The sequence below is a fragment of the Porites lutea genome, chromosome 9 (assembly GCF_958299795.1).
Source record: "Porites lutea chromosome 9, jaPorLute2.1, whole genome shotgun sequence".
NCBI lineage: Eukaryota > Metazoa > Cnidaria > Anthozoa > Scleractinia > Poritidae > Porites > Porites lutea.
The window spans coordinates 24931443-24955681 of NC_133209.1; the positions used below are offsets into that span (position 1 = coordinate 24931443).

A 24239-nucleotide genomic window follows, 5' to 3' on the forward strand; every position below is an offset into this window, starting at 1 on the left:
GTGTTTGCAAGCATGTGCAAGGTGACTTACTGAAGACGGTACTTGAGATAAGATGCGCAGGAAATACGTAGTTGTTGGTCTCCACACGGTATGGAAGACTTGAACATCCGTTGCTCTGCCTAAATATTTTGATAGAAGGTTTGCTTCATTCTCACTTTTTTCTCAGATTTTGACATTTTATAACCAAATCTACATTTACTTTCAAGAGGTCTCTTAAAATCTATCTTTTTACACAATTTTGAACAGTGAATCATTGTTTTTCTTACTTCTAGGTAGTATTGATTCAGCATAGGTTGACCTTTACTATATATAATAATTATAACAATTTTTTAGCTTTCAAGTATTATAAAGAGCCTTGTACATGTAAATGAAGAACGATTAAAAATACGATGTCATATTCTACTTGTTCTGTTTTATACACTCAGGCTTCTATGTCCAGCGGCTACAGAATACAGAAAATCAATATTTTTGTGACTTTTCCATCACTTTTGCTACTTGTTTTACACTTCAGCCTATGCAAGATCAGACAGGGACTATGAAAAGTAGCCTGAAGGCAGAATAAAAGGACTAAAAATCGCAATTCTTGTTCTTAAACGTATAAGAGTGCAGGGGCGGATCTAGGGGGAGGGTGCAGTGGGTGCGCCCCCCCCCCCCGAGATGACCTGCGGTTTTCTAATACAACTGGTATTCTGCCAAAAAAGAAAAAACTATGTGGTTTATTGGTGTTGAAGTAGAGCAGGAGACGAGTGCACCCCCTCTTAAAAAAAATCCTGGATCCGCCTCTGGAGTGGCAAAAGTAAGTTAGAGTAATTAAGCAGCAAACTGTTTTATTGTAACACATTTTAGTAGTTGTGTCTTAACTGACATAAATGCTTTTCCCGGCGAACAGAGTCTCCTTCGATCTGTTTTTTTTTTCTCCGATTCCTCTTTCCTGACTTATCTAGGAAAGATCGAAGTGACTCTGCAAGCAGGGTATAAAATGCTTGAGCTGGTGACTAAAACAAAAACGAAGTCTACCATTAATAGAGAGCGGCGGTTTAACCCTTTAAGCCCCAGTATATCCTAATGCAAATTCTCGAAACTGGTCTCTATACACTGTTTCCATAAAAAATAAGTTGAGGGAATTTGGTAGAAGATCAAAGCATTATTTTCTCTTATGGGTGATTATTTCATTAATTCTCACTACTTTTTCTTTTGATTGTGCATTGATATTTTCAGGAGAAAATTGATGTTTGTCACTTTTGGGACGTAAAGGGTTAAGAAAATTAGTGCATGGTCGCCAAGCCGCATCTGAGTGGGTGAGTAACGAAAACAAAAAGGAAGAAGAAAGGCCGTACGAACCAAAGTTCTATAGCTAAAATATAAAGCAAGAAAACAACAAAAGAAAACATCCAAGAAAAGGAGCAAAGGAATGAAAATTAAGAGAGGATCGAGACTGAAAGGTCAGCTACGACGAAAAGCCGGGGCAATAGCGCCACTCCAACGAGGGAAGAACTTACAAAAGCGACCCTACTTGTGTACCGCCGCGACTGCTGGAACTGTGATTGTGTACCAATTGCGCTCAATACAATAACTAAGGAGTTCGCAAAAAAATCTTACGGCTTGCTTCCCGTTGTTATCAATACCATTGGCCAATCGTGGCTAGGTAAACCTCAAAATACTAAAGTCTTCCTGTTTGTGATATTCCTGTCATTCGAAACTAATTTCCCTTTCCCCACAAAATATGAATTCAAAGTACTCTTTCCCGTTAATAAGCGTATAATGACGGAGAAATCATGTTTAAAGCAAGATAAAACATTGAAACACACCAAACGACAAAACATTCCCTAAATGATAATGTTTCCTTTTAAAAAATGTAACCTCACAGTACGAAAAAGAAATATTTTTGCTTTGCGTCACTTAATCGAATTTGGTCCGGTGTTCATGTGGCTTGTTTTAAGCATGCATATTAATTGATGAATAATTTTACCCTTCTTGATACGGTCAGCGGAAAACAAAACTTAGATATCAGAGTTAACAAAACTGAAAATGGCTGAGAGCGTAGTTTTGACTAATTTACAATGACCAGCCTGCTGTCCCTAATCGCCTTAATATCAAACAGATAAATCTGAGTTGAAACGACTCGGCCAAGCTCTTCTTCCGAGAAAAAAACAAATAGGCTTTTTATCATCATAACTTAATTTACGAATCAAATTAAATTTTGTTAAACATAAAGAATAATTCGATGTCGTCATGACATCGTTATCAAATCTGACATAAAGTAACATGTTTGCACGTGTAAATGAAATGAAAATACGTTTGTAAATTAATCTTGATAATTGAATTTGAAAGCGGGGTTAGCTTGTTGAATGTACGGACGATCTCACTCCCGGATCGAAGTTCCTCTTTCTGTAGTTTTTAATTATCATTCCTCTTCTCTTCAGATGTTGTCTTGACGCAACTATGAAGAGATAGGTTCGCTTAGACAATTACAAATAATAGTAATAATTAACAGTTAATGAATGAGGCTGAGTATCTTATGAAGAACTATGGAGATCGAGGAGGGTGTTATCCGTCGAGGCCGTAGAGTGTAAGATGCAAGCCGTATGGTTGCATTTGAAATGCTTTATCTTCTTTTTGTTCATTTGTTTAGCTGTCGCTTAACTTCTCACAGATAACTGGTATTTACATTGTCAGTGAAAATGGAACAGAGAGGCTGGGAGACGGCTTTATTAGAATTCAAGGGTTCACTGTTGGGAATTTGTACTGTAAAGGAGGAGTTGATTGAATATGGATGAAGTATTGAGAAGTTTACTGTGCAGTGCTATACGGATCCGCCCAAACCATCCGGGTGGTATCGCAAATATATAGAGAAAGAACAATAGAGGAGGTGTCAGCCAATCAGGAAAGACTAACGTCATCAAATCAGATCAAACTGATTGGTTAGTGCCTATTGTTTCAGTGAAACTCGGTTTATTCAGTAATTTGCAATTGAATGAGCCGAAATGGGGGACAATGAAATTTCATGTCGATTTTAAGGAATACAGAATAATTGTCTTGCTGGCCGGCTGTTTAAACAATTTAAGATGTTCTCGCACATGAAAAGATACAGTCTTGATTCTGATGAAAGCCTCTTTCCTGATATAGGTCAAATAGGATCGCTACGGTCGGTAATAAAACTCTTCAACGAATCGTAGCGGTTGCTGAGGTAGACTTAAGTTTTAACCGAAGTCTAAAAAGCAGCTTTCCATTATCACTGTTGCTGCGGTCGGCGACTATAGTTCGGATTGCTACTTTGTTCAGCAATCATGCTCAGCGCCATCAGAGTGAAACCATTGCCCGTATCCAAGTTCACATCCTACATTAACGAATGTGTAAACACTCCGGACAACAACAACCGAGTTACCATTTTATACGGGCTGGAAATGACAAAAACTGTACTGTTTTTGACTATTTTTGTTTTCGGGGCAAACACAAACCCAAATAGACTTTAGTTCCTATGATCGAAAACTAGCTGCACAACAAATCGGTGAGAGAAAGATGTTTAAAGTTTTAAATCCTACCGGTTCACCTAATGGATACGGCCATTGTTTCAAAAATTCTTAAAAACAAGTACAATTCCCATAAGTTATAGTGCCTTTCTTTTGTTTCAACAAACAATAAACATGCAAATCAGCACTAAAACAAGCTGGCTGTTAAGTCTCCAAACACACGTACCCGGCTTTTTTTGGAAAAAATATATTCACTCTCGGACAGCTATACTTACCACGCCTTCACAAACTCCCGTTTCAACTCCCAGACAAACTCTGTATTTTCACATTTCCGTAAGCGGGAAAAGGCGGCCGCGGACACTTCTGAAATGTTTCATTTGGTGAAAGTTAAAAATTTGTATTGATAATAACCTTTCGTGGAAGTAGCTTTAAAAGTATTTTTTAATGTAAAAGAGCAAGAAATGACCATTCAGAATCTCAACAACGCCAACTAGTATGCACTAAATATAGCTTTTGTAGTTTAATTCATGATGGGAGAAATGAGGAAATTTTTTCATGCCAAAATACAAATATTGTGACGAGAGAGGAAAATTCAAAAATGGCGTTCGAATCGCATTATGGGAAAAATTCTATTCGTACGGCAGGAAAAAAAAAACAAACAAACAAAAAACAAGACAAAGGCCCAGCAACAAAGGTCTCGAATTTTCAGGAAGCTGCGGGTGACATCCGCGTTCCCGTTCGAAACAAAGAAAGGAATTTTTCTTAGCCATGCACACCGCGCCCTTCAGAGCTGAATGACAGTGCCATGTCCCTAAAGAGCTACGTGGGTTTGTGTATACATGGCTGACTGGCCGAATAAAGATTCGTCAGAGAGTCGACCAGTTCATAAAGTCGTCTTCGCAAGACTTCTAGAGTATTTGGAGTAACCACAGGAAGGATTTAACAAAAATCCACCTAGTAAACAATTCGAATCCACCTAGTAAACAATTCCTCCCTAGTGCGCTGTTAAAACTCTCACAAATAACGTGGAGCTAGTGTCTATACAAAATCGTTATGGTCATGGCATTTCTTTTTCCCAGCTTGCTATAGTACGTGTAAGAGAATCAATTAGACGGGCATTAATTGGGAACTACGTTGATCTGCAATTGAATTGTGACAGCCTTGGTGCTTGGCCTACGATAACGCAAATTATGCCTGCTATTTACCAGCATTCTTCGCTGAGATGTCCCACATCGAGGAGACCGATCGGGAGGCCTATGATTATCTGAAGTTTGGTGGATTTTAGGTCAAGATCGGTGACCCAAACCCTTTTTAATAGGGTTCCAGTTGATCAACCATGTAAGGAGACGGAAGAACAAGGGACAGGAGGGGGTACCGAAGTCTTTAGCCTTAAAATAAGAGCAATTGGCAAGTATTATCCTTGTAATATCATAGGTGACGAATTACTCCTTAATTTTGGCGCGAAATTCCAGCGTTAATTTGTGAAATTACAAAATTGCCATGGCAACCTTTCCGTAATTCTCAGTGTCGAGATGGCGACGAAGTTTTAAAATGCCGTGAATGAAGATGCCAGGGCACAAAAAGGCGCTTTAGAAAACCTGAACACACAAGAGAACAACAAAAAGGATTCTAACAGGTATTTTGCCGAAAAAGTCTGAAAAATTCTGAACTTTATAAGCCAAATTTAAGGTCAAAACATTTGAAAGAGTGGAGTTCTCGATCGATACGATCCAGGATAAACATGTCAAAAATCCAAGATTGCTAACATAATTCGTCACCCATGATATTAATTGGTAATCAGATGGTATACTCGTGAAATTAGGGAATAATTTCACTTGCGTTTTGTCCAAATTATTCCCTAATCTCACTCGTCACCATTTGATTACACATACTAATTCTCACTACCTTTTCTTTTGATTGTGTATTGATATTTTTAGGAGAAAATTGATGTTTGTCACTTTTGGGACTTAAAGGGTTAAGAAAATTAGTGCATGGTCACCAAACCGGATCTGAGTGGATGAGTAACGAAAAAAAAAAAGGAATAAGAAGGAATAAGAAAGGCAGTACGAAACAACTACAGCTAAAATATAAAGCAAGAAAACAACGAAAGAAACCATCCAAGAAAAGGAGCAAAGGAATGATAAGAGAGGAGACTAAACGGTCAGCTTCGAAAAAGGACGAAAAGCCGGGGCAATAGCGCCTCTCCAACGAGGGGAGAACTTACAAAAGCGACCCTACTTGTGTAACGCCGCGGCTGGTGGAACTGTGCTTATGTACCAACTCACTACGATTAAGTGTTTTTATTCATATATTGCGCTCAATACAACTATAAGTAAGCGCAAAAAATCTTATGGCTTACCTACTTCCTATTGTTATCAATACCATTGGCCAGCCGTGGCTAGGTAAGCCTTCCTGTTTGTGATATTCCTGTCATTCGAAACTAATTTCCCTTTCCCAACAGAATATGAATTCAAAGTACTCTGTTAGCACAAAATTAAAGGGTAAATTATCTGTTTCGCGGTTTCCTGCAGTTTTTCTTTCCCGTTAATAAGCATATAATGAAGGAGAAATCATGCTTTATGCAAAATAAAACATTGAAACACACCAAACGACAATGTTTCCTTTTATAAAACGTAACCTCAGAACAGTACGAAAAAGAAAATGCTTTGCGTCACTTATTCGAATTTGGTCCGGTGTTCATGTGGCTTGTTTTAAGCATGCATATTAATCGATGAAAAATTTTACTCTTTTTGATACTGTTAGCAGAAAACAAAGCTTAGATATCAGAGTTAACAAAACTGAAAATGGCTGAGAGCGTAGTTTTGACTAATTTACAATGACCAGCCCGCTGTCCCTTATCGACTTAATATCAAACAGATGAATCTGAGTTGAAACGACCCGGCCAAGCTCTTCTTCCTAGAAAAAAACAAATAGGCTTTTTATCACGATCCCTTAATTAACGAATCAAATTAAATTGGTTAAACATAAAGAATAATTCGATGTCGTCATGACATCGTTATCAAGTGACAAAGTGTAAACGAAAATGAAAATATGTTAAACAAACAGTTTTGTCCGGAGGGGATCTGATTGCGTGTTTAAGTTTGATTATTGCACTTCTTGGGTACGGAGAAGTTGGTACTAGGGTCGCCTATGGCTTTTAGGCCATGGATGTTCGTCAAGTGCTTTCCAATTGCCAAGTTATGGTGTTTTAATCAATGCGTTCATGTAAATACCGGCTAGAGTAGCCGCCGTGTAGATAGTCTGCATCGCACAGATCATATTGTTGATTAATTGAGGATGGTCTGGGCTCACACATTTTATACTCATGTCAATCATCAACAACTTTTCGGGTCGTAAATACTGGTTGGACGGTGTGGTCGATTTTTCTGCTGAGATCAGACAGTTGTTTTCTCCGGCCGACGTTTCACCTTTAAATGGTATGCAATACCACTCGGTGAACAGGATATTCGTCGGGAATATACTTTTTGACATTATGATCTCAGCATTTTTTGAGATGCGTTTGTAAAATCAACACTTGAGTCCTTGGACAGTTTTCCAACTGAAAATGAATAATTTTCAATTCTATAATCTGTAATCAGTAATCCTTATATATATAATTATATATATGAAGGAAATCTGGGCATTACCACTTTTAGAGCCGGGCTTGGTAAATTCCCTTTGATCGATATCATTGCTAAGAATCAAACAGGCCCTTACTCGTCCACAAAGGTTATATTAGGCATCTTCATGATCATGAGATAATAAAGGTAAAAAAGATCAGTAAGTGTTTGTAAATTAATCTTGATTATTGAATTTGAAAGCGGGGATAGCTTCTTCTTACCGACAGTCGCACTCCCGGATCGAAGTTCCTCTTTCTGAAGGGAAAAGGAATGATCTGGGAATGATAATTAAAATTATTCCTTTTCCCTTCAGATGTTGCCTTGACGCAACTATGAAGTAATAGGTTCGCTTAGACAATTACAAATAATAATAATAATAATAATAATAATAATAGTAATAATAATAATACTAATAATGATGATGATGACAATAATGGCGATATATAATAATAATTATTATTACATTTATTATTATACTATTATTATTATTTTTTTAAGAACAAGCTGCATGAATAGGCAGAGAGCAAGACTTTTCACTCAGTGGTTGAGAGCGCCCCTCTCACGCAGCAGCTTGCGTTTAATAGTCCAGTTTCGAATTAAAAATCACCGCTGAATACAAACATTAACGACACATTCATACAGGGTTAGCGTCGACGTAAAGTAAAATATTCAGACATTCTGGCAAGTAAGTGTAATAAAGTGTATTGACAAAGTATTAAACAGGTATTTTTCTCATTGGAATTTGTGAATATATTACTTCAGATGGAGGCTAAAGCTGTAAAAAATGCGTCTTCACTTCTTTAATTCAGCGGTCGTAGCGAACTCGAAAATGGGCTGTTGAATTTTAATGCATATTCAGTCAAATTCTTTTTAACACCTGAATATTAAATGATTTAAAAACTGAATGTAAACAAGTCAACTATTAACCTGAGATCAGGCCCAATTTTAGCGGTTCTCAAAGGTGTGATCTAATAATTTATGTAACAAACAACAGCAAGAAACCAACTCTAAGTTTGAAAGTTAAAAATGTGTCAGTTAAGCTATTGAAGAAAAACAAAATATCCTCTTAAACGAGGCCATTTGATGGTTTGATTTTTTCCACTGGTCGCTCCACAAGAGTATATTCCGGCATCCCCGATGTCAATGTTTTGAATCGTAAACACTTGTCGCTCCTTAGTAAGTTTATTGGCTTTGGGTTTAAGCTCTGTGGTTGGTGCAAATGGATGGGGTTTACGCAGAAGAGACACTTTAGCATCAACGTCATTTGTAGAACAGTTAATCACCACGCTGTGGCCAATGCGTCCTCGAATAACTCGCGGCGGTTTATTGAGGAATACAAGTGATTCTGTTTAGAAGGAAAGTAAGATACAATAGATATTAATCAACCTCCCGTTTCGTTCTGGCAGTTTAAATTTTTAACTTGCGTTAAAGCAAGTAATACATCTGATATGCACAGGACATACCGTAAAATTCCGAAAATAAGCCCCGGAGCTTATATTTTTCAAAGGCCCTTTTTGAGGGGCTTATTTTTGGAGGGGCTTATTTTCGGAGTGGTTTATCTACGGAGGGAAATTTGCGCTTCAAAATCGATTGGGCTAACCTTATAGTTGGAAGTGAATTTACCGTTTTTGCTTTGTTTTATTTTGTATTTGAGGGCAATTTTCCACGTACAAGCCCCCCCGGGGGGCTTATATTTGGAGGGGCTATTTAACGGAGGGTTTTTTGCGTTACCGGTTTGGGGGGCTTATACATGGAGGAGCTTATTTTCGGAATTTTACGGTATTCGATAAGTACAAAGGAATTAGGAGAGGGGGGGGGGGGGGGGGGGGAAGAGCAAATTCTTATAGCATACAGAATACAACCTTAACGTTTTTGTCAGTAGCCCAGGGTACTTAATGCACACTCGCCAGGGGCACAGGCAATGATAGACCCACGCGGCCGGGTATTATCCTGGTGTTAGTAGCGTGATTCATACAGCTAGCTAGAACTGGATCGTGAAACTCACAACTCCAAGCGAACTTTTTCCATTATTTTATTTGTGTCACGATGTTTTCACACACCAGTTTTTTGACGCGAATCTAGGCCATCACAATCCGCAAAGTAGACTGAGTCGACAGCAGAAAGAGCAGACCTTAAAATGGCAGTTTTTAGTTTCCATGACAAACTCCTTTCCTTTTATTTCACTTAAATCATTCGGATGCGCACATATACCGAGCGAACGTTTCTTTTTCACCAGGAAAAAGTACTTTAAATGTGACCAAAATCAATAGGCCACTTCCGAATTCCAAAAACCCTCACTTTCAAAATGAGGCCAAGTGTACAACCTTTCTTGTGGAAATGAGTTTTATTTGCATGAGGATGAAAAATCATTTCCATATCAAAGGTTGAGCACTTAACCTTGTTTTGATTCAGAGGCCCGGGAGAACTCGGAAGTGGCCTATTGATTCATGAAAACGGGAGTGCTCGCTCTAGTTTAATGGGCTCAGGCCCTTAGGACGTTAGGCTAGGGACGACAACGACGATGACTTTGATCGGCAATGAAACGTGCGCTTCTAGAGGGTGACAGGCTTATTCAGCACACAATAACAACTCTGTACGCGCACTGCATTGTATGAAATATTTCTTTGCCGCCACAGAGCCAAGGGTGTTACTAAAACGAGGAACGGGGAAACGAGGAATGGGAAAATATAATTGAGAATAAAATTAAACTTACACCCCAGCCCTATCTGAGGAACTTCATTACGCATTCTCTGTTTGGCTCCCATTTCAAATTTTCCCGTACTCCCGTGCCCCGTTTAGTAACATCCATACACTGAGAGCGCAAGGTCTTTGACATGAAATTTTCCTCTTAATGCCATGTTTTGTAGAGGACTTAGCTAGGACTTGGAAACTCGACGACATATTTTTTTCTCCTTCTTGAACTTAAATACAGTGCCTACCTATTCAAATTTAGAAACTTTCTTAAACTTTTTTTTCTCAGGAAACAACTTGATAACACGCCAAGGTTATTAAGTATTGCACAAAAAGCAACTTTTAAGCGGGTAGGCTCCTCTTTTAAAATGTGGCCACTCTCCTTTTAGCGGTCAGTTACCAGATACTCATATGACAAATTTGTTAGTAAATGAATCAGTTAAGGGCTTTGCCCCACCAGAGTAGCTGCTCTATAGAAATTCATTCGACCACTATGATAACCGTAAAAAAGACCTCAGATTTTTTTTCCCAATCAAATCATACACGAGCAGGCTAGTAAATAAATGTACCACAGCCAAACAAAAAGAAGAATACCTCTCACTGTTACATAGGCCAGCTTAAAATGGGTCTTGCCAGAAGCCGTTGATACGCACTTGTAAACGCCACTGTCTTCCATTTGAGCGAATTTAATCTTGAGTATGGCTCTTGCTCGATTGTTGGAGCTGTCTTTAACAACAGTAACCATTCTCTCGGGAACAGGTACATCTCCTGAAATGGTTTTCTTCTTCCATTCTAACTCAGCCGTTAAAGAACCATCTAGGTCACATTTGATCCTTGCCTCTTGACCTTGCAATACACTAATATTTTCTGGTGGTCTTAATTTCAGGCGTTTTACTAAATCAACTGAGTATCAAACAAAAAGACATTTTGTCAGTTCGTCACTTTAGACTGACGAGAAGGGGGCTGAAGCCGAAATGCATCCAGCACTTGTTTTTGGGATAGTTTCTGGGGACGCACCGGGCAAATTGCCTTACATTAAGCCTATGTTTCAAAGCGCGGCTAAGTGGGAAATCATTGATATGAAAATGTTTTTTTTTCATTTTCATACAAATAAAACTCATTTTCACAACCAAGGTTTTGCACTTAGCCTCGTTTTGAAAGTGAGAGTTTTTGGAACTCGGAAATGGCCTTAGGCTGTTGTTTTCTCTATCCCTAGGAACAGTTCCAGGGGTCTTTGAGAATGAAGTAAACTCATTTCAGTTTCCTTCTGGTTTCTAAAGGGGCGAAAGCAAGTAGATGACTTAAAACTATTCTGAGGTCAGGGATGTCAGATGAACAATTTAATTGACAAAGACTTATGATAACGGAAGCCCATGAGCAGACTCGCGGAAATATGACACTTCGCGGGAAACAAGCCGTTCTACTTAATATAAATCTACTCGGAAAAGGGTTCGACTCCTGAAATTAAAGGAGATGGAGGATCCTAGTCATGTGCTACTACTGGTGATAACAAGAGTGACTCTGCCCAACAGAACCTGGACAAGAACAGTTTTCTCAATGAATTGTGTGGGTCCAATAATCAAAGCTAGGGAAAAACAAGTACTAAAAAACTGCACCTGTCCAATAAATCCCGTAGCTTCGCCTTAGTTTTTAGATACAGTAAAAACCCACGACTAACAACCAGCATTTTCCCAAGTTAGCATTGACAGGTTCTTACATAAATGGTAATTAGCACAAATTTGGGCTATTTAATAGGTTCTTGAATAGGTTCTTATTTTCTGAAGAGAAAAATACCTAGTAGCTTAGAGTATTTAGTGGGATTCAGCTCATTCCCTAGGTAAAACCTGTATACCATTACAATTACAGTTGGAGTAATAAGGCACCATTAAACATTTTAGAAGATAAGAACCTGCTCCAAATTTTAGGCTAAACAGCTTCTTGTATAGAGGGGTTTAACTGGTAAATTTTAGCCTGACGGGTTCTTAAAAACCAGGTTCTTAGTCATGGGTTTCTACTGTACTTAAGCTGAAGTTTTGTCTTTCTTGTAGAGAAATCACGAATGTTTAATTTGAAAAACCCAAGCTGAAACTCACCTTGAATTTGAACATTAAAAACTGTTTGAACATCTGAAACGTCATTCGATGCGACACACTTAAACTCTCCTTGGTCTCTTGGATATAAAACACGTCTTATTCTAAGAACTTGAACCGTATACAGTGAATTATCTTCGTTTTCATCATAAACCTTATATGCCTGAATGGCCTTGCAACTTCGATCGTTGGTGTGTAGTTGCTTGCCGTTTTTGTACCAGGTAACGTTAGGTTTAGGAGCTCCCCTTGTTACACATTTGAGGACCTTTGTCGATCCTTCCTGCACAACTATGGTTTTTGCATCGTGGGGTGCAGTGATCCTTGGTGGTGTAGGAGCTGTAAACAGAATCACAGATTATAAGAACATAACATACATTCAATATAGTAAATGCTACACTTCTATACCAATTCGCACGGGGTGAAAATAAGTAGGCAAAAGTGGCATTTACCATGTTTGCTCCAGATTTAATCCTCCTTATTTTTTATTTTTGCTTCATATTTGCTTAGAGCAAATTTGTGCAAATCCATTTTTTCTTTTCGCACATTGAAAACCCCTATTGGATTCTCCTTGAGATGGCCTATACGGGCTCTCGGTTAGTGCGGACGAGCGAAAGTAGCGAGCAAACATTAAAATAGCGAATAAGCGAAAAAAGACGGGAAAAGAGAAGGGGAGAGCCAAATACCTGAATCTGTCTAAAACCCCGCCACTTTCTTGAAAAGCCGTTTACAGGCTCCACTACTTTGTATCTCCCCTGCCCCAACGCGTTTTTCGCGCAACTTTTTCTCGATCCGCTTTCCTCTCTATCTTAGAGCTATGTAACAGGCTAGCTCCTGATCTAATATAAAAGCTAAGAGCGCAACCATCATTTTTTTTAAATCTCTATTTCTCTTTCTCCTCGATCTCTCAGTTGCCCCTTTCCTTCTCCTTTGTTAGTGTTTTTTTCGGGTTCGTCGGACACCAAAAAAGTAATGAATCTCTCTCCTCCGCAGAGGCTCCCTCTGGGTATCCCAATGAAAGTACTAAGCAATAATGGAAAAATAGAAAGCGCGCGGCGGATGATGGGAAGAGGGAAAGGCCTCTCTATTTCGCCTTCCCATCGTACCCCGCGCGCTTTCTTTTTCTTTCTTCTTAGCCTCCATACAACACAAGCAGGCATCTGCGGAGATAGAGAGGTAATAAATCAGTAATAAAGTAAAATGAAGTGAATGCAAAATAACTCGCCTTTTGGTCTTTTTTTCAATCAAATGGCTCAACGGTTAAAATTTGAAGGTAAGTTTTTTGAAAATTACGGCTAGATATATAGTACATTGAAAATTAAAAATCGTATGGTGCTGGTAAAATGTAAACAAATAATAATGCAAACATACCCTTGACAGTAATGTTTGTACGCTTATAATCTGATTGATTTGGTGGAACTGATACTGTGCATTTGTATGTACCAGTGTCCGCGAACTGGGCATTTGTAATCTTCAGGGTTGCTCTCACATAGTTTGCATCTTTAGTGATGTTAACTTGGCTGTTGGGGACGGCTGCATATGATTTATCATCCTGTTGCTTTTCCCACTTTAGCGTTGAAACTGAAGGGCCTTCAGCTTCACATGTGACTTCTCCACTCTGCCCTTGCAGCACATAGATTGATTTGTTTGGTATCAACACAAAATGCCTGGGTAACTGAGCTGCAAAAAATATGTGCAGTACTTTACATGTTGTCTTCAATACGTACTGTAGCCAGCTCTGCAAAATGTTCATAACTTATATAATTCCAGTGTAAAAGTATGAAAAAAAATGATAATGATAACAGGAAAACTGAAATCTGATCTTGAATCGAAGTTATTCCGAGCGTAGCGACTTTCTAATCTCGTCGCCCGCGCTTCCCGCAGTCCGCTAGCCGCGCGTGGTCTTAGCCAGCTGCAAAATTCGATGCCCCATAAATCTCTCAGTAGGCCTGCATCGTTCTAAACCGCTTATTTCACTGGTCCCCTTTAATCTGCACTTCCATTGTTTTCAGAGATAGGGGCGTTGTTATGTGACAATCTCTATTGTTTTCCCAGCTAATCAAAAACAATCAGCAGCAACAAACAGCGAAACAGAAAGAACATCATTCAATGAATTTCGAATGCTAAAGTAATTTTATGAGGAAATTGAAGCGATTTTGGTTAATTAGCCTTAAGATATGAGCGAACATCGCAACCTCGACCCCAGGGCGCTTTTCCCTGGCTTTCCTGAACACCGCGGTAACAAAACACGTTTTGCTCGCAGACGAGTTTATACCGTATCGGCTTGGTTGGGCTTCTGTTCTTTAAATGCCATGAAATGCGTTTACGTTGGGTTTTCACTGTCCAAACAACGGTCATTCTTCCGAAAAATACCTTTACTTTATACAGGTCGCGCTGGCGGAAGTGCTAGGGGAAAGGGTTTTAATAATATCTTTTTTACAATTCCATCAGGGTGTTCCAAGTGGCCTAATGGTAACGATATGGGCCGGCGTGTCGAAAGTCCTGAGTTCGCTTGCTCTCTCTATTTTTCTTTTTCTTTTCGTTTAGTTTTCTTTTTAGTTATTGCAGTTTTGTTTTGTTTCTTTGTATTGCTTAAATTTTTAGATTCATAAATTTTCTTCTCTATTGCCTTATCTTGCCGTTCCCTCGAAGTCCTTCGCGAGGTCCTGCGATTTACGTATTTCTAGTTAATATATATATGTCACCAGGCTAATCAACCGTATATTTATTTTAGCGCCTTTTAGTATTTACCAAATCAGTAAATAGCAATTTTCGCGCGTTTCGATTGGCTCCCGTAACTCGGAATATTCTTGGCTATTCCGGAGACATATTTGTGCGATAAATGAAGCATTCGTACAAACAAATACCAAGAGAGCTACGAACTTTGGCTTGTCGGTGTTCACTGGTAGGTAGAAAATTATTTTCATACTGAATTTGCAACAAAATCGTCAAATGCGCTTGACAAAATCTCCGAAATGTTCGTAAATTGTAAACAAAGTTCCTACTAAGTTGACGTCTGTAATTTACAAAAAGTTACTTTTTTTCAGTTTTATCCAATTAATTTGGTAATACTAAAACAACTATTCCCCTCAGGCTCGGTGAACAGCGCTAGATTAAAATACCTTGACTCTTCGCGAATTCCCGTCTCGGTACATATATAGCCACTTAATTCACCTCCCCTTCGGGGGATAGTTGTATACTATTTCATCCTCATGAATTGAACTAACAGGCTAATTATCCGAGAAGGGCTTTTTTCATCGTTTTCTTTCTGAGTGGCCAACCTGAATCCCTTAATTTCACAAATTTGAATTTTTAGTGACATCAAACCAAACTTTTTTACTCTATTGTTTTATACAAGTACAATTAACTCAAAATATTCTTACAGACCTGCTTGTATATATAACATTGAACCAGTGTTCCATTCAATAGTTTGACCTGACTGGTCCGTGGCCCTGCATTTATAGTATGCGCCATCCGAAAGAACAAGGTTTACTATGCTGAACACTTGTTCCCTCAAAAGAAGTTTGTTTGGTGTGACTGGAAACACATTATAAGAAATCTCAAAATCTTTAGACTGTAGAAGTGACACTGTGGCATTTGGGTCATCTGTTGTGCAGTTGTAGTCAACACTCCAGCCGACATGAGATACCTGGAGTTGTGGAGGATCCTGGAGAAACTTCAGAGCTCCTACACCTACAGAAAATAACGCAACAACAAAAACAAAGACAACAAAATACTTTTAGAAGAATCGATACATAAACCACACACTGCATCCTTGTTTCGCTTTGAGCAATGCGGGACTAGCGCTCGCAAGGGTAAAAGTTACACTGCCTGTGGCAAAGTAATTCATTTCATGCAGTTGGACATACCTGGGGTAATCAATAAAAATGAAGCATGAAAAAAGGCGCTCCAAACTAAGCCTCGCCAAATGTCGTAATACTCCCGCATCGCCATTGTTTGGACAAAATAGACGATCATTCACTCGAGTGCCTTTCTTTATGTTATTTTTGTTCCAAATAAAACATATTTAAAGAGACGATAGAGCCTAGGTGTGTCAACTGCAGCCAATTAGAAGTCAGTTCCCGTCTTTAAAGTTCTTAGGTCAAACCCGGGTGAGCCCTGCGCCACATTTTCGTTATTATATTTCGTAACTTCTGTTGAACTTACGCAGATAAACTTCTCATACCCCGTGATTCAAGTTTTAGCTTACCCCCAAGGACGCATCTCATTAGTTTGATTCAAGCTTACATTGCATAAATTATCTGGAAAATGATTCATTGCATTAGCGCATGATGTCAACTGACAATAAAGGACACGGCAATTGTACAAAAATAGAAAAAAAAGAATCATATTCAGGCTCTCAGTATTTCCCTTGACGCTCGCCTTCCAGACGATTGTTTTCTGCAAAACGAGATTATAATCTTAAGACTTCCTATCTAGGAAGTTGTTTTTTTTTCACTCTTTTTGGCATGAAAGCCGATATCCCTTAATGATAAACATATTGAAAATGACCTAACAAAGCTAAAAACAAAAACGATACGAAACAAAAAAACAATTATACTATTACACTCATGGCATTCCTAAAGTAACAAACAAGGTAAATTTTTATTAACGGAAAACGTAGCATACAATCTAGCTTCTCACCCGCAGACGTTCTTAGGTGTTCGTCACGCGTTCCTGGCAGGACCTAAAACGTCTGAATGCCGGGGAGGTTCATGATACAATCCTGCCCTTTATGTCTAGCTTGCGAAAACATCCGTTTCTCCACGCTCTTCGCCGCTGGGCACGTTTCGCGCGTCTGCTACTCAGCGACAGAAATTCCATACTGATGACGCAAATGAATGTTTACTTAATAAATCTGGTAGTCATGGGGTTCCAAATGTAAATTTATTCAATTTTAGGTTTCTCCTGGTCGATTTGGGTAAAGTGTTGTGTTCATCTGCGAACGAGCTCCAGTAAAACTCAAATGCTTGTTCTAGAAAAGACTATATTCCACGAATATTGACTGTTTTGTTAGAGACTCATCGCGTTTACATTTGACCTTTGTGGCCTTTTGTTTTTTGTCTGTCATTCGTAAACAATAGCTAAAACAATGTAACTACTCCATCGACCAATCAGGGCTTCTGACCGGATTCTAAACATATTTTACGTCATCAGTATGGAATTTCTGTCGCTAAGACGTAGACGTTCCTCCACGCGAACGCGCCCAGCGGCGAAGAGCGTGGAGAAACCGGATGTTTTCGCAGGTTATTTATGTCCCACTAATATATATTTTTCACCAGCTACACGTTGTGATTTGTCTCATCTTTCTTACTTTTTGCCAATGTCATTTTTCATATCTACACCTACCGCTGTCTTTAGACGGGCACCCTCATCAACATGGTTGTCAGACTGGGCCACACAGCGTACAAAAACAAACAGTGTTTTCCAAGGGGTCTGTCTATTCTGGTCAAAATTGTATTGCTTGTACGCATGTTAATGACGCTCCGCCTAAAGCCTTCGTGGCAGGCGCCGGTTAGTTTTTTGCAACAACGCTTTGACCTTACGATTCAATAATTATTAGAGGAAATAACTATAATAATTACAATAATTTGGTTAATTCTAATATTTGTCAGATAAATATTAGAGGAATTATTAGAGAAATTTAGAGTCACGTTTAGGGCAAACGGCAAACCTGAGATTCAAGTTGACAACTTCGCAGATTACGAAATAAGTTTTCATAAATAAATCTGATGGATGAACATAGCATCATAAAACTTATTCCAGTGTGGAAATAATGACTAGCAACAAGTAAAGGGCAAAGTTAATCACGTGGTACAATTTGATGTTAACGTGATTCTAAATTTCTCTTAACTATTGTCATTTTATCGCTCTAATACTGAATCTGCAAGAGAAAACTGTAAGTACTTCAGGGAAAATGCTGGCCTTCCACCCTAATTACTTTGCGTTAAAGCAAGTGATTCGTATGATATGGGACATACTCGACAAGTACGAAGGAGGGAAGAGGGTCTCAATGAGGTGGTGGCTTTTACGATTATCGGCTAAAATTTTGACTTTTTTACGGCTATCGGTTAATTTTTTTTCACTTACGGTTAACAAAAAGTTAAAGATTAATTTCTTTTGTATCTTCAATGCAAAATAAAGGTCTTAGGATCATCTCGGGATAAAATGAAGTTCTTCTTTTGAAAAATTTTAACATTTGATAGATCATACTATTTATAAAGTATTCCATTTTTCATATTATTTTACGCGTAGAAATGTCAATAGTCAATTTAAAAATGATCTTTGTGAAAAAGCAAAAGCAGACACGCGAACGCCCAACTCAAGGCATGCGGGAAAGGGGCGGGGGGTTTATTATGACAGAAATGGCTGTTTTCACACTAGCGACGGATTATTCGTATGAGATGGGTGATCCGTTTGATAAATCGCGTCAGATAGGTAATAGGTCTTAATTTGAAATGGAAAGGGTTTTAATTTTGAATGAACAATCTACGTGAATTTTGACGAACAGTTTAAAGATGGGTTATCCGTTTCAGATAGCCTGTGTACAGCCGCCCCCTCCCCTCAGAAAAAAAATCGGAGAAAGGGTGTCTGTGGGGGAGGGGGCGACTGTGCACAGGCCAGTCTCAGACGGATAATCCATTTCTAGTTTGAAAACGGCCAATAACAAAATTCCCGTGTCCAGTGTCTTTAATAGAGGATGTTAGCATCGACAACGAGTACGAGTTATAGAACGAGATCAGCGATTTTGCGTAAGGCGCATCCCCACGTTTTCAAGCGTCCTGTCAAGTTGCACTACGACGAGTTCTCACCAAAAACTCGAAGTGGGTAGAACGACTGGGAAGAGTTGGTTTTCAAAGGTAAATTCCGATCGTTTAATGCAGTTTGTTTTCGTTTCTAGCCTCTCTTTATCATCTTGAACATTCCTTATATTATGTTTTATGTAAAATACTGCTTTTGAAGTCGAGGAAAAGCAACAGAACGCGATATTTCCTACACAGAGTAAATTTGCATTTACCCGGGAAAGTTTCATGTCTCTCCATAGGCCTCACAGGCTCACGAAATAACCCCGAAAATTGCCCCTCCATTATTTGGTCGAAAATATCCCAACAGTCGAAGATATCAATAAAGAATACTTACTTCTTTATCCAGTGTGGTTGTTGTGTTGAATTTGATGGGTTTAATCGTGTTTTAAAACCGCGACTAACCATCCTTCGAGTTACCTCGAAAAATCGATCAACAAGCAGTCTTGAACGTTTTTTAGAGTCATTTTTTGTTTTCGAAATTGTTGGGGAAGCGCTACCTCGACTCAAATTTGGCGTCCAGTCTTGCGGAATCCCATAATGTTATTTTCTATAAACTCGAACTCGGTGTCATCGCTAACATAGAAAGCTGAGAAAACGACTTCGAGTACGAGTACGGCTTGAAGTCGTTCTCGTACTCGTACTCGTTGTTGATGCTAACATCCTCTATTGATAGCGAAGGACTGTACAGGAAGACTATCAGCTGTTGCCTTCTCCATAGGCCTCATTATTCCGCGCGGCTAATGCGTTTCGGGTCACGTGGTCCGAGCGAGTTTTTTTCTCAGATACGCCACCGAAATGCCTTCACCGAAATTGCGTGGGAAGACACCGAACAGGGACTAGGCATGGCAATGTTGGCAATGTCTACCTTATAGCGTCAGAGAAAAACAAGGGAATTGTTGTTTATCGGCAACGTGTTTTACAAACAGTGACATCTCTAGGCGGTTGTTTCACTAGTATTTCGAGGGAACGACCTCCTGAAAACTGCAAATTTGAATCCCCAGCAAGAAGCCAGATTTTCGCTATGTAAAAAATTAGTTCTCCGAGGGAGCGGTGGAAATGGAGTTTAGGCCTAGGTCACAACTAAAAGGCGCTTGGCCTAACGTGCGTACGGAGTCAAAGTAGCCGGTCAGCCATAAGTGAGTTCAGCACCTTCCTTAAAATTAACAAATCTAGGAAACAAGTTTACGATTTTTACGGCTATCGACTAAATTTTTGGCCGTTTTACGCCTATCGGTTAACCCCATTAAAAGACCCTCCTCAATGTATTTGTGTCACGATGTTTTCACACGACAGTTTTTTTAACGCAAATCTAGCTAGACCATCAATCCGCAAAGTAGACTGACATCGACAGCAAAAGGTACACTCACCTTAAAATGGCAGGTTTTGATATTTTACTTATTAAATAAATCATTCGGATGCGCACACATACCGAGCGGAGGTTTCTTTTTCACCAGAAAAAAGTACTTTATATGTGACCAAAAATACATTGATCCATGAAAACGGCGGTGACATAACTGGTCTGGGTTAATGGGTTCCCTTTGTACGTTAGGCTAGAGACGATAACGAAGATGAAACTTCTACTCAGAGGGTAATAGGCTTGTTGAGCAGACAATAACAACTCTGTCCAGGCACTGTATTGTATGAAATATTTCTTTGCCACCACAGCGCACAAGGCCTGGGTGTTACTAAAATGAGGAATGGGGAACGAGGAATGGGAAAATATCATGCAAATAAAATTCATTTTTAAAACAAAGGTTTTTCACTTAGCCTCGTTTTGAAAGTGAGGGTTTTTGGACTCGGAAATGGCCCATTGCAGTTTCTCTGGATCCGCCTTCTACCCCGCCACTTTCCTAAAAAGCCGTTTACAGGCTCCACTACTTTGTATCTCCCCAGCCCCAACGCGTTTTTCGCGCAATTTTTCTCGATCCGCTTTCCTCTCTATCTTGGAGCTATGTAACAGGCTAGCTCCACCCAAAAGGGGCATCCTTTTCAGGCTTTGGGTATATAAAGGGGTATTGGATTTCTTGAGTTGAAGTATATGAAAGGGGAAAGGTTTCTGCAAAAAATTGGAATATAAAAGGAAAGGTGTTGCCGGATATCGGGGCGGAGCCTCCCTGTATAAAACGGGGTGGCACTGCCGGGATAAGTCTTCACGGTAACCAAAAGTAGAAGTGAAATTAGACTCTATTGAAGGAAACCTTTTGTTTCTGAAATAAAGCAGACTTTCGACCGCAATCTCTTCATCAAACAGGTCAGAGTAAATTAAGGAATTTTTGGTCGTTCGTATCGCGGTTTGAGTATCGTATGGAGGAGCTTCAAGCCATGCTGACACCTCGCTATTACGGACAACCAGCAAATACGGACAGCTGCTGAATCCCGGGCGAAAATTACAGACATTTGACTGAAACAAAACTCCCGCTATTACGGACTCTAGCTATATATTAGGGACTTCAAGATCCAAAGACGCGACGGCGACAAGAACGTCGCTTAAAAAGTGAATTTGCGTTCTTTCAGTCTTTTTAGCGATTATTCCTACTTTGTCAAATGTAGGCGAACCCTCCTGAAGCTGAATTTCAAGGGACCATATTCAAGCTCGGAAAGAGAAATAAAATTTCGTCGTTGCTTGTTTACGTCCTCTATAAAACGCGAAATTAGACATTTTCACGTCTTAGTCGTGCTAAAACGGGAAAGAAATGTACAAAAAAATGTGATGCACGTGCGAAGTTGTTGTTTTGCTTATTAAACCTATTGGGGTGGGGATACTCATCGTCTCGCTTAGGGGTGTAAATTTCGGATCTTGGTCTCAATTAGGGTGTTCTGGACAAAACGCCATCATATTTAGCCGTGAAGGTCTCGTTTAGGGTTACACGCAAAAAATATGAAAATTTTAGCTGTACTCAAGCAGAATAAAATTCTAGGCAATATTTACTTCTCCGAGAAGATATTTTACAGAACACAGTCGTTCGGTGTCCCTGTTTTCAGTTCGCTGTTTACTGTTCCTCTTAATAGAAGGACAAGGGTGATATCAATCTTTGAACGGCGCCAGCGCCGGACCGATTTTTCCCCAGCAAATCGCATCGCTCCACTTTCAAACCACCCAGCAGAAAGTTCGATTGATTCACGCTTCTTCTAGTACCTTCCGATCGAAAATCCATCCAAAAGGCCCGTTGCTAGCCCTCGCAGAAAATTAAAATCCGACAGTTTTTAATCGGTCAAAATGCGCGGAAGATTTAATTTTATTACGCGTGCCAGCAAGAAACTGTCCCGCTGATCACCTCTTTGCTTGGATATCGTTAAGCAATAATCGATTTACCTACTCTGCTTTAAATCAGTCATAGTTTAACCATTTGGTTAACGATATTCAAACAAAAAGAGGTATTAAGAAGAACAGTAAACAGCGAACTCAAAATCCTTCAAAATCGCTCAAAATACCACTTCTGAGGCAAAGGGAAGACAATTTACCGAAGGTAAGGTAACACAACGTTTATTTAGCTTTGATACATGCCCCTTTTTAGTGATATACCGCTACAGATGAAGCAAACGGTAAATACAGTACATTTACCAGGGGCCCCCAACGACGGTTCATTGAAAATACGTTTTTGGTTCTCCGGAGTACTTTAAAATCTCTAGGAATGCTCTCTAAGCGGCGCTATGAAACTTGCACCTGTTCGGCCATGCTAGGGGAACTTGAGTCTTCTCAAAATGAGAAGCGCTTCAGTATTATTTTAACGTATTACGAAAGAGAGTTTTTTTTCAGTCTTGAATCCGAAAATTTTAGGTTTCCTCAGGAGCCGATACTTGTGGCTCCTGGTTTCCTTTTATGTGCGAAAGATAGCCTAATGTGGGCTGTAAAATGTAAAAAAAATAGACTTCAGAAAATCGTAGGCAATTTATTACTAGATAAGCTTCGAAACTTGTACATGTTTAGAAATTTTTAGCCGTCCTCAAGTACTAATAGAAAATTCTAGGTACTATTTACTTCTGTGGAAAGATATTTTACAGAAAACAGTCGTTGGGTGCCCCCGATTTACCATAAAATCACATCGGTTACACAAGCAGATTGTGTGCTGTGTGTGGACCCTCTGTGGGACGTCTTTTCTCTATTGTACAAGTGCTTTTAGCTATTCACGAGTGCCAATTTACTCAAAATATTCTTACATACAGACCTGCTTGTATAAATAACACTGAACCACTGTTCCATTCAATAGTTTGACCTGACTGGTCCGTGGCCTTGCATTTATAGTATGCGCCATCCGAAAGAACAAGGTTTACTATGCTGAACACTTGTTCCCTCAAAAGAAGTTTGTTTGGTGTGACTTGGTGTAACACATTATAAGAAATCTCAAAATCTTTAGACTGTAGAAGTGACACTGTGGCATTTGGGTCATCTGTTGTGCAGTTGTAGTCCACACTCCAGCCAACATGAGATACCTGGAGTTGTGGAGGATCCTGGAGAAACTTCAGAGCTCCTACACCTACAGAAAATAACGCAACAACAAAAACAAAGACAACAAAATACTTTTAGAAGAATCGATACATAAACCACACACTGCATCCTTGTTTCGCTTTGAGCAATGCGGGACTAGCGCTCGCAAGGGTAAAAGTTACACTGCCCGTGGCAAAGTAATTCATTTCATGCAGTTGGACATACCTGGGGTAATCAATAGAAATGAAGCATGAAAAAAGGCGCTCCAAACTAAGCCTCGCCAAATGTCGTAATACTCCCGCATCGCCATTCATGGACAAAATAGACGATCATTCACTCGAGTGCCTTTCTTAATGTTATTTTTGTTCCAAATAAAACATATTTAAAGAGACGATAGAGCCTAGATGTGTCAACAACAGCCAATTAGAAGCCAGTTACTGTCTTTAAAGCTGGTTACGTCAAATCGGGGCAAGCCCTGCGCCACATTTTCGTAATTATATTTCGTGACTTCCTTTTAACTCGCGCTTCTTACATCCGTGATTCACGTTTTGGCTTAGCCCCAAGCACGTATGTCATTAATTTGATTCAGGCTTACATTGTATAAAACATGCATTAACGTCTTGTCTTAACTGTGAATAAAGGACAGACAATTGTGGAAAAAAAAGAAAAAAAGAATCATATTCAGGCTCTCAGTATTCTCCTTGAGGCTCCTGCTAGAGGAGTGTTTTTTTCCTTATACTACTACATGAGAAATTTCTGCAATTTGATTTGCTTAAAGCAGTGGTATTTCAGCTTAATTTGAAATACCTACATGTGAAAATTACAAACCTTCTACGGTTAGTAGTATAAACAATTAAACATGATTTGTACGTAGTATTTGGCATAAATACCACTCGTGATATTTCTAAATTTTCTCAAATTTCACTCGCCTTACGGCTCGTGAAATTACGTATAACAATTTCGAAATATCACTCGTGGTATTTTATGCCAAATATCACTACAAATAATGCTATTACCTATACAAACAAGGTTATAGTCTTAAGACTTCCGATCTAGGAAGCTGGGGGTTTTTCCACTCTTTTTGAAATGAAAGCCGGTATCTCTTAATGATAAACATGTTGAAAATGACCTAACAAAGC

At 39.2% G+C, this 24239-nt stretch overlaps 1 protein-coding gene across 2 annotated transcripts; it reads right to left on the reverse strand.

Moving 5' to 3' along the window:
• Positions 1 to 7920: 7920 nt before the first annotated feature.
• On the reverse strand, positions 7921 to 23453 carry LOC140948797 (neural cell adhesion molecule 2-like). Of its 2 annotated transcripts, none has more exons than XM_073398064.1 (6): positions 23326 to 23453; positions 22841 to 23149; positions 13240 to 13548; positions 11875 to 12207; positions 10376 to 10684; positions 7921 to 8435 (listed from the first exon to the last, which is right to left on the reverse strand). In XM_073398064.1, the coding sequence occupies exons 1-6, from the start codon at positions 23408 to 23410 to the stop codon at positions 8131 to 8133; spliced, it is 1650 nt and encodes a 549-aa protein (XP_073254165.1). In that variant the 5' UTR covers positions 23411 to 23453; the 3' UTR covers positions 7921 to 8130. The 2 variants fall into 2 exon arrangements, with proteins under 2 accessions (XP_073254165.1, XP_073254164.1); XM_073398063.1 differs by lacking the exons at positions 22841 to 23149; positions 23326 to 23453 and adding exons at positions 15256 to 15561; positions 15738 to 16085.
• Between the last annotated feature and the right edge of the window lie 786 nt (positions 23454 to 24239).

Excerpts from the sequence above, each read along its gene's own strand:
- LOC140948797 (XM_073398063.1), bottom strand. The coding sequence starts at position 15,846 with ATGATCGTCTATTTTGTCCAAACAATGGCGATGCGGGAGTATTACGAC. Across the intron at positions 15,562-15,737 it reads ATTTTTATTGATTACCCCAG|GTGTAGGAGCTCTGAAGTTT; the intron begins GTATGTCCAACT and ends TATTTTCTGTAG. Across the intron at positions 10,685-11,874 it reads TTTTAATGTTCAAATTCAAG|TTGATTTAGTAAAACGCCTG; the intron begins GTGAGTTTCAGC and ends TTTGATACTCAG.